We start from the raw sequence: 14,521 nt of genomic DNA, 5'->3' as shown, positions 1-14,521 counted from the left end.
AGTCTTATTTAACGTTATTTCGTGTAGGAAAAGTTCAAAAACGCTTTTGTTGAATTCTTTTGAATCTCCATACAATTTGGTATCCATTGGGCAACCAGTCTAATCGAATCTTCGCTGTGTGTTACCACTTCTTTAATAAACTATGCAACGAAAAAGTCGAATTGGAATCGATAAAGCACTTTTGCTGCTCATGCTTTGCTGAGTTACAAAATCACGAGATTCACAGGAAACCTCTCGAAAAGCTCACATAAATTCATTCTAAATTGCAACTGCGGCATAAAGGTAGTACTTACCTAACTTAATACTTATTATACTTTTAAGAAAAGTTCCATCCAATTTATTCAAGTAATTGTACAAGTTCGTTGGAACACAACATTTGAAATTGCAAAATGTAGTTTTCAATAGATTGCAGAAAACATATTATTAAAAAATCGAATTGTAATGTCCCTTCCGTTTGCTTTATTCCTTTAATTATATTATCAAAACTGAACTGTTTGGAGAAGTTTCGAAATAGTATTCCAAGACAAATTGCCTCAGCTCTATTCGATTTTACTAAAGGCACTTAGCTGAGCAATCAATTAATTTGGCTGTGAATCCGAAATGAAGTGGACCTATGCTAGACATCAAAAGCCCAAACTATTAATTTAGATTTCATATCAAGCCAAGCAGAGAAAAGAGACGAACACGTGGTGGCTGCCACAAGTCAACATGTGTCAATTACCACTTGACTTTGCTTTGACAGCATGAGAAATGGGTTGCGAGTGACATAGCAAATGGTGGCGCCAACCCATTGGAATACATATATTTTTCACGAAACATACATACATATATACATGCGTACGTACATTATGATAGGCATACATTGAGCTTGTCTTGTGTGCAGCCCAAAACGAGGCAACAAATGGCGGCAGAAATTGTCTCAACTGTTTTGCTTGATTTATGCGATACAATTTCTGACAAAAAAGTTTACCTCTGCCCATACTTAATATTGTTTACTTATTTGATATGGAATGTGCAAAACCACATTGGCAGCCATTCAAGCGCAATTTGAATTCATAATAGCACGTGCTAATTAATTGATGACCACAAAAATTTTAATAATATGTCACAGCTGCATGTGGCCACATCTGGAAAGTGGGGTTCCGGGTTTGCTGCTTGGTCCCATTAGCATTTGCTTTGTCGTGGTGATTAAAATGTAATTAGCTTGCATAAACCGCAATACACTCGACTAACTTGATTAATATATCCCATTGTGTGGTTTGGGCATTAGTTTTCAGAAAAAATAAAACTTACAAATACTTGTTCATGTTCCATTGGGCGTAGATTCATTAAAGTTGGAAAAATTTATTCAGCTCTTTAATGGTAGCTACGTGTAAAAATGTATAAGTTTAATTAGAGAAAACATTTGATTTCTATATCAATATATTAAAACTGTGTTTCATGTATGAACTGCCTTTAAAGCATTTAAAATATATTGACTCAATAATTAGAATGTGCTTTGGGACCATTCTTTACTCTTATGCATGTAGGCCTTAAAAATGTATTAAAACTAAATATTAACTTAATTTTTTAAATTTAATATTTATTAAAAATTTATTGCTCTTAAAGGACTGCTCAATGAGCAGTCGGTAAATTTAAGTTGAATAGAAGGGAAAAAGCTGTGCATTCGAATTACTGCATTATTTTTAATTTATTTTTTTATTATTATTTTGGTTTTTTCTTTTACATACATTTTTACATATTACTTTATTAAATTCTTGTAACTACACCAATCAATCAGTTAATTAAGTGACTGTTGGACATCCACTTTCAGGAACAATGAGAATGTAAATGCAACTGAACAAAAGTTAAGAAATGCTTATAGCCTAAATATGTTGTATACGAAACAATCAACACACTTACTGGCCATTAGACTGGAAAGCCAAAGGAATGGGGCCCAGCAACTCATTTGTATAAAGAAGGGTAGTAATATATTTCCAGTAACCGAACCCAAACGGCCGAATGTCATGATCAGCAATAGAACCATTGTTCTGCAAAGCATAGCCACATTGAGCATTAATTAGTTAATTAAAAACTACAGTCATACCTCATCAATGTAGGAAACACGACCACACACATGCCAATAACCGTGGACGCACAAATGCCCATGACAGTCAAATAGACCGCGGCTAGAATAAGCGTTGCCAGCGTCGACGTTGCAAAGTAGAGACCACCCACCAGGAACGTGCATATAAAGAGGCTGACCTCTGTGCAGGATAAACAAAAAAAAGTGGCCAATAATCATATGTAAATTATGCAAACTCACTTAGTATGTGGTTGGCGACACCGCGAATGCTCAGCAGGGGGAAGATGAGCAGGAATCCAACTAGGCCAATGCCTGCCACAATTATGTTGTCCCTATATGTTTCCGGTTGCTGATGCTATACGTGTTGGGTTCATTACCTTAATGCTTGAAACTTTGGTCAATAGACCGCCTACCTACTATGTCGCATTCCTCCCTCGTTGCGGTCGTACCGTTGCGCCGCAACAAATTGAGTCCCAGGACCGCGCACATACTCCTATCGTCGATTCCCTGCACCTCAAAGGTGTGCATTGTGGCAAAGATCTGTGGCAGCCATAGGCGCACCGAATTCACGCTGTCAATACATAATTACTGATCAATCATAAGCGAGGCATGTTAAAGAGATGGACGCGTGACATGGTCGTGACTGGACAAAAATTTCCCGACGCTTACAAAAAGGATTTTTTTTTTAAATTAATAGTAAATTTAACATGATTTTCGTAAATTTCCTAATACAGTTTACGAAAGACACCATAAGCTATTGTAATACAATTTTACGTCAAAATTATTCAATTCAAATTGTTATGGAAACAAAAAAGTTGCCTATATGCTTTTTACTCCTGCCACTTTATCTAGTAAACAAACTTGAAAAGAAAATGAAAAAAATAAATATAAAGAACAATTAATAGTAGCTGTACAAATAAAGTATTTGCTAAATCTCTGACTCTTTAGAATAGATTTGTGGAACTTACACAAAACTCCTCTATTATTTATCTCAACCAATTATCTATGCAGAAATAAATAATAATAACTAATATCTTCGAGAGCCTTTAGATATTTTGTTTTATCCCCTAGGCACTCTGATATAAAAAATTGTTAATTATTAAATTGATTAATAAGATTGAAAATTCCTATAATGGTAACGCATTAATCAAACGCATGTTACGCGCCCATTTCTAAACTGAATTTACCACATGATTTGGCAAAAGTGCAGGCAATACACCCGCGCGGATAATCCCAGATAGGGAGTGGTACACATGGGCTTCAGCTGTTTCAGGCCATCAATAAATTTACGTTTGGTTTTACGGAAGCGCAGCGCCACCGAGTCGCGTTTGCTTGGATCCTGAGCCTCGTCGGTTCGTTCGGGCGTGGCATCCGTCAGAGTTTTGATCTGATCCAGGTTATACCGGATGTATGGGCATAAAATCACAAATTAAAGGCTTATAACTAACTCACCGGATAGGTGTCGCGGCTCTTGCGCTTATTCACCGCATAGATGCGCTGCAGGGAAGCCAGCGCCTTGGTGTAGTAGCCCTGGGACATGAGAAACTTGGGACTCTCTGGCAGAAAGATGTGCAGAAAGCCACTCAGCAGGCTGGGCACTGAGGTAAGCGCCAAAAAGATTTGCCAAGTGTGAACTGCATAGGTGGATTTCAATCAAGTCAGATTTGGTTATTCAGCATATCATAAATCAACCTACAGCGCAGAGTTCCAACAGTAAAGTAAATGTGCACCGGCAGCAGAAAGTAGGCCATTGTCGGCAATGTCAGGGCACCGATGGAAATACTTAAGCCAACGAAAAGCATAATATAGTGCCTGTGCTGCCTGCCATGGAATTCGGCCAGATAACTGACGACCACCGCAAATGGACCGCAGATACTGCAGAGAATCAAAAATCGTTTGGATAAGCACAGTAAATGCGATTGGCTCGATACCCACACTAGTCCATCGAAGAACTTAAATAACATCAGCTGCGAGGAGTTTTGACTTAGGGCCGAGCACAGCACACAGATACCATCGATCCAACCGCCAGTGATGAGAACCAGGCGACGTCCCATCGTATCAGCCACAAAGCCCCACGGTATGGCTGAGATAATCATGCCTGCAGAGCTGCATTAGAATTTTTCCTATATGGGATTCACATGCGTTCTATATGCCTTACCTGCATAGGTCACAGCATTCATCAGACCCTTGTCCAACACGGTCAGCTTCAGCTCACACTCAGCTGTTGGCATTACGTACGACATGGACGAGGCGGAGAAGACCATAGCCGATAGACAGGGCATGGCACAGATCATAATGAGTACATTGAATAGCCCAAAACCGCATTCGGCAATCGCCGTCTCGAAATCCGCAATTTTGTTACCTGAATCTCCTGCTTGAGCCATCTGAATCGTAAGTATATATATATGGGCTTGGTTTTAACCAATTCCCACTAAAATTGACAAAACTAATTTTGAAAATAAATTGAAGGCTTTCTAGGTTCACACATTTAAAATTTTAAGAAAAATATGTTTGTACTTACCCAATCAACTGATCGAAGATAAAATACATATATATATATTCGATCAGGATAACTAATTGCGTCGATACAGTCGTGTCCACAAGTTGCCTATCTGTATAAACACTCCAATTTTAGAAATTGCATCTACTTAGGATATCAAATTTGGAACACAAGTTTATTCCGTGTATCACATACATAGCATCGATAACTCTTAACATCTCAAAATCGATACAAAATCGATGTACAAATTAAGTAGTGTGTACTTATTCCGGAAATATCAAAATAATCGGATAATAAGTCCCGAAGTTATTGACAAATAACTTGGCTAAATGAAGAAAGAAAATCACAGCCACTGGCGCATCGCTACAGTGTGGGAGATGCATTTAGAGCAGCGAAAGGACTCATTAAAAATGGGTATAAGGGTATATTGTATTTGTGCGAAAGCCAAATGTATGTAATAGGCAGAAGGAAGCATCTCCGACCCCATAAAGTATATATATTCTTGATCAGCATCAATAGCCGAGTCGATCTAGCCATGTCTGTCAGTCCGTCCGTCCGTCAGTCCGTCCGTCCGTCCATCCGTCCATCCGTATGTATGAGTCAAAGGATCTCAGAACCCATAAGAGCTAGAGACTTGAAATTGTAGATGTAGATGCTCCTAGTTCCCGCGCAGATCGAGTTTGTTTCTGATAATCGATAACTTACTCCGTTTCCAAGCAATCGATAAAAATCGATATCGATATCCTGTTTTTTGGGCAATTTTGGTAAATAATAAGAGCTAGAGTCACCAAACTTGACATTTTGCTTCTAAAATAGAATATATATATGCATTTGAGGTTGGAAGAAGAGGGTTCAGGGTATCTCCTAGTCGGGAGCTCCCGACTAGAACCTCTTACTTGTTTTTTTTAGCTTTTTGCCGGTCCTAACAGAAAACCCATGGTATAAGAAGCTAAAGTGGACAGCATCTAATATTAAACTCATAAACCGCCTCTTCACTGGACATACGTATGACAAAAATTATCTACACAAATCAACAAAGTTGATACTAACATGTGTGAAGTATGCAATGATATAGAAAGCGCAGAACACTCAATTTTCCAATGCCAGAAATTTAATAGATTAAGAAGAAAATACAAAATCTTAACTCGCGCTGAGTCAACTGAAGATATATTAAAAACAAAAGAACAGCTATATTTAAGAGAACTAACAAAATTCATAAGTGAAGCAAAAATAAATATCTAAACCAAATCAATTAATTATTACAATTACAGATACACAACAGCTTGCTGAACCAACACAACCAACTGACTACGCACAGGACTGCCTCGCGCTGTCCGTTGTGGCTAGGATCTGGTCATCTGCCGCATTACTTTGCGACGACCAACCCCATAGACAGTTCTCGCAACTGCCTCGCGCCAAATCAAAAAAAAAAAATAACTTGGCTAAATGAAGAAAGAAAATCACAGCCACTGGCGCATTGCATCAAAATCGGTCAATGGGCACGTCGGTTTTTTGTATATTCATTTTTAACTCATAATAAAAACATTCTGCACAAGCAAATGAATTAATTCCACTATTCGATCAATTTCACATAGTTCGTGCCGCATTATTCGAGTGCATTGATTTCCATACAAGATTATTCTCCTGAAAGGGGCATTATTGAACGCCGCAGATAATTGGTATTAATGAGATTGGCATATTTATATTTTCCATTGGCATCGTGATTATTCTCATAGTTGGTGTTTTTGTTTATTTCTGCCCATACACCCAAACATTAAATTTCGCTGGCTTATTTTCCATATTTGTCACGTGAATCCGTAAATGAATTAATTAAACAGATTGATAAATAATATTGCTGGGATCCCGCAATTAAATATAATTTACATAGGCATTGACTGCAGCACAACTGTATGTGGATCTATTATATATGCAAGAGTATATTTCTATAATTCCTTCAATATCCAATCAGCGATATATACTTAAATAACTTAAGCGCTATAAATTTCCTAGAATTTTTATTTGCATGCAATAATAATTTGAATGCATACAAATTTATTATATAACATTATTTTTTTAATACAGCGCACAAAAAAAAATAAGCAGATGCACAAAATGCAAAATGAATTCATTCAACGAAATAATATTGGTTTAATTTTACACTTTCATCTTCAGTTTATGATTTTAATAAAAATATACAACAAATATATAAACTAGGATCATGAAGTAAATGACAAAATTGCTTATGCAAGAGTTCAGATTATCTTATCGTACTCTTCAATTGAAGCAGATTTTTAGATAAATAGCCATTGTAAATAACTAACGATTGCATTTCCAAAGGCGGAACAAGTTACTAATAATTTTTTTAAGTTTTTAAGTTTTAAAATAGGTATGCAAGGAGATATTAGCAAGGATTCATATGAAAATGTGTAAACAATGGCATAATACAAAATCTGCTGAAAAGAAAACTTGACAGTTATCACTTTATGCATAAGTATGTATACATGTATTTCACAGTATATATATATATATATTTTTTTTTTTTTTATAATAGTCCTCGCGGATTATCTATATTGGACTTTATTTGGGTAATGATTTCTAAGACACTAGGCTGATACGCCGTAGTGAGTGAGTTAATTTAAGCGCGAAGTCCCTGGGCCGATGTGCCTCAGTAAAAGCCGCATTAAAAACTAAATTTACACAAGATTGATCAAAAATACCTAAGCTATTATGTGCTTTCACAACGGCCGCTAGAATGCTTAGCTTGCGCCTCGTGCGCTGCCATCGTGCAAGAACATCCGGCCCAGAGCTATGTCAGCATCTGCGGCTGGTGTTATGTTGCATTTTGCTGATCCCTGTTAGCTCGTAAGAACATCCAGCTCAGTGCTATATGGAGCTGGTGTCGTTGGCCTCTGTTAACTTATATATATATATATATATATATGTATTTGATACAACACAAGACGAGCACTTAAAAACAATAAACTAAGCGGAAAAATAACACTTCCATATAATACAGATTTACACGCTAAGCTATACATACAATACTTTTTACAAGTTAAGAACTACAGTAAAATATTAATGTGCAATTGTTTGTAATTTAATAAACAATCGCTATAAAACGATTCAAAATACAATCGTAAGAGCCGAACAATATGTAAACATTTAAGAAAAGGCCGCTTTTGTGGGATTGGGAATGAAAATTGAGAGCACGGCTGCAACTGCAAATAAAAATAACAAAAATATGTTTAAAATGCAAGTACGACAATAATAAAAATTGTAGTTGGGCAAACATACGCAACATGACGGACGCGACCATCACAAAGGGCGGCACACAGCCGATCTGTATTAAAACCGGAAAGAGAAGATTGCCGGAGAGTGCGCCCAACCGACCGCACATCATGGCAGTGGCCACCACCAATGAGCTATAAAAAAGTAAATTTTAGGTTTGGCCTTTGGCATAGATCAATCAGTACGTGGAAAAGTGTATCTTACCGCAATTGGGTGGGAAAGAGCGCTACAACGGCGCCCAGCAGAGAGGACACGGCAATGCCCGCCACTGTGACAAAAGCCGAAGAAATGATAATAGTCGAGATACTGTTGATGGACCAATAGAGCGCTAGGCCAAGGATACCCGATATGAATAGACCGTAAGCTATGTAAAAGATAAAATAAAAAATATGAAAAATTGAAGAAAAGAAAAAAAAACATGAAAGAGTGCTCTAGTCGAGAGTGTCCATCCGCGAGATACCCTGAATCTAGCGCTGAGCTGTCATTAGAAGCTTTCGAATCTTTCTCTTGTCATATGTATGTACACATATACAGGACACATATGTACATATACTCAAGCATAAAGTTGTAGCATTAGCTCTGCTTCTGCGTTCCTTAGCCACATACTATGAGGCATGCAGTCTTGAATATATTATTATTATATTATATTATAATATAATATTATCGCTGCTAACTGTCCGATGCTAAGGAAATCTGTAGAGCCCAAATATTTCAACCAGATATACGTATGTAACGATAAGCAAGGGTCTGCGGTTAAAATTAAGATATTTTTTTCATTTTTGGGTTATGGAGGAAAGTATCAAAAAACTGAAATATTCCTAATTTTGTTGTCACTTAAAGCCCACGCCTCAAAATAATTTTATTCGATATTATGAAAACGGACGGAGATTATTGCTATGGCAGCTATATATTGCATAGTAATCCTGGATATGGATATTTTCATTGGAACATGGCTTTACCAACTTGGTTTTCAAACAAGAATACTTATACGCAAGTCGTGACTAATTTAATACAACTTCTAAAAGATATATAAATGTATATATATAAATATTTATTTTGGTACTAGAGTAAATATAAATAAAATTTAAATAAACATAAAATGACTTACTTAGCAAACGCTTGGCGCCAGCCATACGTATTATAGCTCCAGCAAAGAAATAGCCAGCAAATCCACAAGCCGAGACGATAATGTTGTTAATATACATATCCATGGATATGGCTTGGGGCTGTAAGAGAGAGAGAGAGAGAGAGAGAGAGAGAGAGCGAGAGAGAGAGAGAGTTATGGTTACAACAGCTGAAGGATGCAAGAAAATTAAGAAACAGAGCCCTTATCTAGGTTGAATAGTTGTTCGCACCTCAGAACAGGCATTGTTGTAATCCGTCAAGGTCTCAGCTGTTTTATTGACGCTGTACTCGAGTATGGTGCACATGCTGGCGGACTCATCATCATTGGCATGCGCAGCCTCATAATTGGCCATTGAGGCGAACAACTGGGGCAACCAGAGACGTATGGTATTCATGCCCAGAAATATGCAGAACTGCATCGTGTAGCAGTGCATCGAAAGGCGCAGCAGGGGCTTGTGGAACATGGGCTTCATCTGTTGCATGCCGGCACTCAGGCTCTCCAGCAGGGTGCGCGACGGTCGCTTTGTGGCAGTCTTCACCGCCGGCTTCTCCTCAATCGTGTAGATAGCCTCGTCCTCCTGAGCATCGCGACTGGGCACCTCCATAACAAGTTTTTTGATCTGTGGGGTGCAGAAAAAGAAAAAAACAACTGTCAAACTGCATTATATTAGAGCGTAAATGTACCCACTGGATAGGTGTCCTTTGGCTTGCCCGTATTGATCTGGTAGATCTTTTGCAGCACCAGCAAGGCCTCCGCATTGCGGCCCTGTGCCATTAAGAATCTGGGACTCTCTGGCATAAGGCACATTATGAGACCGCTTATCAAACTGGGCAAACCGCATATAAACAAAAATATCTGCCAGTTGTGAACTGAAATAACACAAAATGCAGTAAATAAAAATGTCATAGATACACCCGTCCTCAACTTACTGTTAAGACCGCCAAAGAACACAAAGTCCCAGTCCCGGGGAAAGGTGGCCCAGGCCAGCAAGGGTAGCAGCAATGTGGAGGCGCTTGTTATCATACCCACAACCATCAGCACATGAGATCTGTGTTTGGGTCCATGCATTTCCGTCAGATACGTGAAGAGCACAGCTGCCGGGCCGTTGACACTGTAAGCCAACAATTAGATTTAACATAATCTCTCAACTCATAAAATAGATAGCGCCCGCTACTTACATAAGGCCACCGAGAAACTTAAACGTCACCAGCATTATAAAGTTTTGGCTGAGCGAGCTGCCAAACACACAAATCGAGGTCAACAAATAGCCATAGACGAGCACCTTGCGACGTCCCTTCGTATCGGCCAAATAGCCCCAGGGTATTGCCGATATAATCATTCCCGCATATGCACAAGCATTCAGTATGCCCTTATCGGTTAATGTTAAATGAAGATCACACTCGGCAATAGGCAGAATATACGACATCGTCGACGACTCGAACATATTCGCACAGGTCGCTGGTATTGCCATTATCAGTAGTATTAGATTAAATCGTCCAAAGCCAGATGCTATCATAGCCTTGTCAAAATCTGCTGGCTCATCCTCTGGAGCGGCGGCTGAGGCCACCGCAGTGCTGTTGGAATTGCCATCTGTATCGGTATCGGAGTCTGCAAATTTTTGGATTGAAATATTAGTCAGCCCATTAATTCTTTTGGAATTTGTTTTTTTTTTTTGAGTATACGGTTGTGCAGTTTTTTTTATAGTCTCTAATTTAAAATAAAAAATAATAATATATCCTTTTTAAAGAATTCACCAGCATTATTTTGTATATCGCTTAAAAATAGTACAATTTTTATCAATTCGTGCTTTATCTTTATAATTTTAAATGGTTTTTTTTTAATCTGATAAAACACAATTGAAAGATGCCTATATTCTTTTTTACGACATAATAAACTTTTAAGTCTCTTCGATTTAAATTTTAACAAGTCATTGTTTAGTTTTTATTTTTTATTTAAATTTATAAATATTGAAAATATTAACGCTTTCGTTACTTCACATTTGGTTTTTATTAATGTTGTTTTTTCTGTATCTTATAGATGCCATTTCAAGCATTACCTTTTGTTTTGACGCGGTTGACACTTTCAATATTGTTCTCGGCCATATTTTTGTACTATACGATTCCTTATGGTTGATTTGAGTATCACAATTTCTTTTTATTAAGTAATTTATGGCACTAGTCAATTAAAAATGTCCCATAGCATCAGCATAACAATTAATATACTATATGGTTATTAATTTATCACAGATGTTTTTCACGATTTCCAAGCACTTCGAGCACTACGCGTGTCAGCTTGCAAATGATTCGCTGTTATGAATGACACCAGGTTTTTATCATCTCTTGCAGTGGAAAATTGAAGATTCATTTAAATTTTACACTTTCTTATCATAGATTTCACAGCGTCAACATGCTTTCGTCGGCGTTGCCATAAAGATTATAATCGCATAAAAATGAATTTAACCCACTTAAAACGTTAAATTTAAACCCCCTACGCATTCAGCTTTACATTGTATTATATCATATCGAAAAATGCAAAAACAAAAAAAAGGGTATGTGCTGCCCTTTAATTAGCGCAGGAAACCAGGTGTGCAGACCTTGTACCATAGATATAATTAAATTTTTTTAATTATCGAAATTATATTTTTTTTAAAAACGTTAATATTAAATTCGTATTTTACAAAATCTAAATTAATTAGACAACTGCAATTCTTGGCCTAACATGGGCTAAACTAAACACATATTTTGTCTAGCCATTCTCCAGTCTTATGCAGACCCTAATCAACGCTTAGCTTATCAGTGAGAGGCCCAAGCAATGATAAGCTATAAGGTAGCAACTACGATAGCTTTGGATAACTGACGTTTTGGGGGGGGCTGGGGAACACGTGTTAAGCACGGCGTGTCCTGACTTAGCAGTTATGAATGTTTACCAAACTACTTACATGATTTGTTTATTAAAGAATAATAGCCATACAAATATAAATGAATGGTTGGCCAGGCAACATTATCGTTTTAAAAGATACGTCATCAAGATGGTGAAATCCCATTGTGAATAGTAGCTTGAAGCTAATTATGATAGGGCGCACGACCGATTCTGATGACAAATTCCGCACATTTTACGTTTCGGCAATGACTGTCAGAAAGAAGAATTTAATGATTGCAGCTTACACGTCGCTTATTTCAATGTGTATTATAAACATGTCATAGAAAATATAATAAATTTATTTCTTATACATGTAATTATGGTACAGTTCTTTTTATATATATTTCAGGTAAGCCTAGGCAAATTTGCAAGACTGACAATATATCTCTCCAGCACATATATATATATATATATAGATGTATATGTCTCAGTCAATGGCATCCACCAGCTTGCACATCATGCGATCATGCTGATAGCTGGGATCGTTTTTAGCCGCCGCATTTGAATCCAAGGGATCCACTTCCATTTTGACTTTTGCGCCGCCATTTTCATCCTCGTCAAATAGCGTGGGCAGTGCAGAGAAGGCGCTGTTGACAATATCACGAACACGTTCCAAGTGCTTCTGAAAACGCGTGGCCGTCTCCACGCGTTGCCTCTTCTGCATTTCCATCATCACACGCAAAGTTTCGCGAGCCTGATGGGGTCTGAACTCATTCAATAAATGATGCATATTTACAAAGAGCAGACTCAGGTCATCAATCTGTGCATAGGAAACATCAATTATATGTAAATAACATGGACTTATTTATCAACACACTTTCTCTGTACGCCTGGGACTGTCTGGATTTAATATCAAAAAGTCAATAAGATCCAAAAAATTGACGAGCAGCGAGTGATTCAGCTTCTTGAGCTCCTTCCGACGGTCAAAGTGAATGGGTATGAGACGTTTAATGTTCTGCGATTCTAGAGAGCGTATCATCTCGTCGTTGTTGTACTGTATGCCAAACATGCTGTACACTTCATGTTGTGATGGCGGTGGTGGCGGCCGCGGTGCCCGATTTCTCCTTATGTTCTCCTCCGTGTAGTTGCTGATGTACCGCTCCGGCGGCATAGGCAAACTAGAAACCTGTGTTTCGGGGGTCGACATCTTGCGCGTCTATTTTTATAACCAGTAGCAGTTTTGGGATGTGTTTATTTTATTAAAAACAAATAAAAAATACATTGATGGCAGTGTGACCGTTGGCGAAAATCTGTAAAAATACCCAAACAAAAATACCAAACCTAAATCTAATATTAAAATACCAACTTTGAGTTGGTGCCAATTAAAAAATTCTTTATTATGATTCCCTTCCTGATTATTTAATTTGGACCTTCCAAAAATACAATTTTTTATCAGATGCTGCACTTATGTATGGCAAGCGATGGTGCCAAGCCAGGCCACCATAGGTTTTCAGGGGCGACTCAATTAGCGGCACCGTTGACTTTGCCACAAAAACTTTCAAAGTAAGATCCGGACGACCAATGCTGGCCATTGCGATCTCTGTGCTGCCAGGAGCGAAGCGCACAATGCGACCGCCATCTTCGTGCACCTGCTTTATATCGGCTGGGACAAATGGACGGCTCAGATCCCAAGTGACAATATCTCCGCCAGCCAAAGCCGTTACAAACAGCCTGTTACTGTTTGCCCAATCCGCGGACATGAGCGGAAATTTCGGCGATTCAACGGACACAACTGTTTGCTTGCTGCGCACATTATACAAATGGATAATACCTAAAGGCAAGTGTGTTAATAGGTGCGGTGCTCCAATAAACAATCATAAATAAACCATACCACGCTTCTCAGCCACAAGCACTTTGTTGGGATCCTCTGGATGGCTTTTAATTGATACGCCCGCCGATGACAGGCAGAAGGTGATAACGTTCTCAAAAGTCGTTGTGACGTTCCAAAACTTGCAGGTGAAGTCATCGCTCACAGAGGCTAGCAGCTCGCCTTCGCAGACCCAGGCAATGTCGTTTACATAATTGCTGTGTCCTCGCAAGGATTGCACGCTGCTAAACTGATTTAGGTTCGTGTGGAAAAGTGTCATGCCGCACTTCCCAATCGAAGTGCAAATGGTTACTTTGTTTGGCGTGCAGTTCAGAGAGGTATCTGGCGAGAAGGCGATCTTGTGACAGCGGGCGTCTTCGTCTGGTATCTCCATGTCCTGTAAATGATTCCACACGAAATCGCCGCTCTCCTCCTAAACATAATCAAATGAAAGCTCTATGTTATGGATACACTCTATTGTTGTATTTCTTGTACTTGCCGGCAAACTAATTAATATCAACGAGAGATGTTTTTGTTGAGCAACACAGATCAGGTTGTAGGCAAAGTCGTTTTCGCATATTTCGTAGCAACTGATGGCTTCGCCCATCAATATGCTGTGATCGGGATCTGTTACTGTTCGCATTTTGATTTATATTATTAATAATGTAAGAGATGCAACAAATTGCCGGCGCCAATATGTTTACGCATGTGTTGGACAATTTCGCTTCAGATTGCCACAAGTTGGCAGCCTTGCGACTTGACAACACTCATGTTAGATAATCAACGCCAACTTCATTTTTTTTTTAAATGATTAAC

The 14,521-nt window shown here is 38.3% G+C and overlaps 3 protein-coding genes across 3 annotated transcripts; all 3 read right to left on the bottom strand.

Moving 5' to 3' along the window:
* Window positions 1–1,723: 1,723 nt before the first annotated feature.
* LOC115765622 lies at window positions 1,724–11,242 on the bottom strand. The gene is made up of 18 exons (XM_030709272.1): window positions 11,036–11,242; window positions 10,158–10,587; window positions 9,909–10,090; window positions 9,667–9,848; window positions 9,209–9,598; window positions 8,962–9,079; window positions 8,058–8,217; window positions 7,860–7,987; window positions 4,224–4,478; window positions 4,001–4,163; window positions 3,762–3,940; window positions 3,518–3,699; window positions 3,253–3,452; window positions 2,483–2,636; window positions 2,306–2,420; window positions 2,087–2,246; window positions 1,903–2,030; window positions 1,724–1,836 (listed from the first exon to the last, which is right to left on the bottom strand). The coding sequence occupies exons 1-18, from the start codon at window positions 11,079–11,081 to the stop codon at window positions 1,781–1,783; spliced, it is 3,228 nt and encodes a 1,075-aa protein (XP_030565132.1). The 5' UTR covers window positions 11,082–11,242; the 3' UTR covers window positions 1,724–1,780.
* Window positions 11,243–12,197: 955 nt separating this feature from the next.
* On the bottom strand, window positions 12,198–13,122 carry LOC115765666 (mediator of RNA polymerase II transcription subunit 7). Its single transcript, XM_030709324.1, has 2 exons — window positions 12,716–13,122; window positions 12,198–12,658 (listed from the first exon to the last, which is right to left on the bottom strand). Exons 1-2 carry the CDS (start codon window positions 13,043–13,045, stop codon window positions 12,326–12,328), a joined length of 663 nt encoding a protein of 220 aa, XP_030565184.1. The 5' UTR covers window positions 13,046–13,122; the 3' UTR covers window positions 12,198–12,325.
* A 106-nt stretch (window positions 13,123–13,228) lies between these two features.
* Window positions 13,229–14,498, bottom strand: LOC115765779 (nucleoporin Nup37). The gene is made up of 3 exons (XM_030709453.1): window positions 14,205–14,498; window positions 13,730–14,138; window positions 13,229–13,669 (listed from the first exon to the last, which is right to left on the bottom strand). The coding sequence occupies exons 1-3, from the start codon at window positions 14,346–14,348 to the stop codon at window positions 13,254–13,256; spliced, it is 969 nt and encodes a 322-aa protein (XP_030565313.1). The 5' UTR covers window positions 14,349–14,498; the 3' UTR covers window positions 13,229–13,253.
* Between the last annotated feature and the right edge of the window lie 23 nt (window positions 14,499–14,521).

This window comes from Drosophila novamexicana, unplaced genomic scaffold, assembly GCF_003285875.2.
Source record: "Drosophila novamexicana strain 15010-1031.04,08,12 unplaced genomic scaffold, DnovRS2.1 tig00000986-arrow-arrow-pilon, whole genome shotgun sequence".
In the NCBI taxonomy this organism is placed as follows: domain Eukaryota; kingdom Metazoa; phylum Arthropoda; class Insecta; order Diptera; family Drosophilidae; genus Drosophila; species Drosophila novamexicana.
This window is presented reverse-complemented; position numbering and strand designations above follow the sequence as displayed.

Coding starts and splice junctions, on each gene's coding strand:
- LOC115765666 (XM_030709324.1), bottom strand. CDS start 13,045: ATGTCGACCCCCGAAACACAGGTTTCTAGTTTGCCTATGCCGCCGGAG. Junction 12,659..12,715: donor GTCCCAGGCGTACAGAGAAA/GTGTGTTGATAA, acceptor TCCTATGCACAG/ATTGATGACCTGAGTCTGCT.
- LOC115765779 (XM_030709453.1), bottom strand. CDS start 14,348: ATGCGAACAGTAACAGATCCCGATCACAGCATATTGATGGGCGAAGCC. Junction 14,139..14,204: donor TGATATTAATTAGTTTGCCG/GCAAGTACAAGA, acceptor GATTATGTTTAG/GAGGAGAGCGGCGATTTCGT. Junction 13,670..13,729: donor GCTTGTGGCTGAGAAGCGTG/GTATGGTTTATT, acceptor ACTTGCCTTTAG/GTATTATCCATTTGTATAAT.
- LOC115765622 (XM_030709272.1), bottom strand. CDS start 11,081: ATGGCCGAGAACAATATTGAAAGTGTCAACCGCGTCAAAACAAAAG. Junction 7,988..8,057: donor CTCTTTCCCACCCAATTGCG/GTAAGATACACT, acceptor ACTTTTTTATAG/CTCATTGGTGGTGGCCACTG. Junction 2,637..3,252: donor CACTTTTGCCAAATCATGTG/GTAAATTCAGTT, acceptor ATGTATTGACAG/CGTGAATTCGGTGCGCCTAT.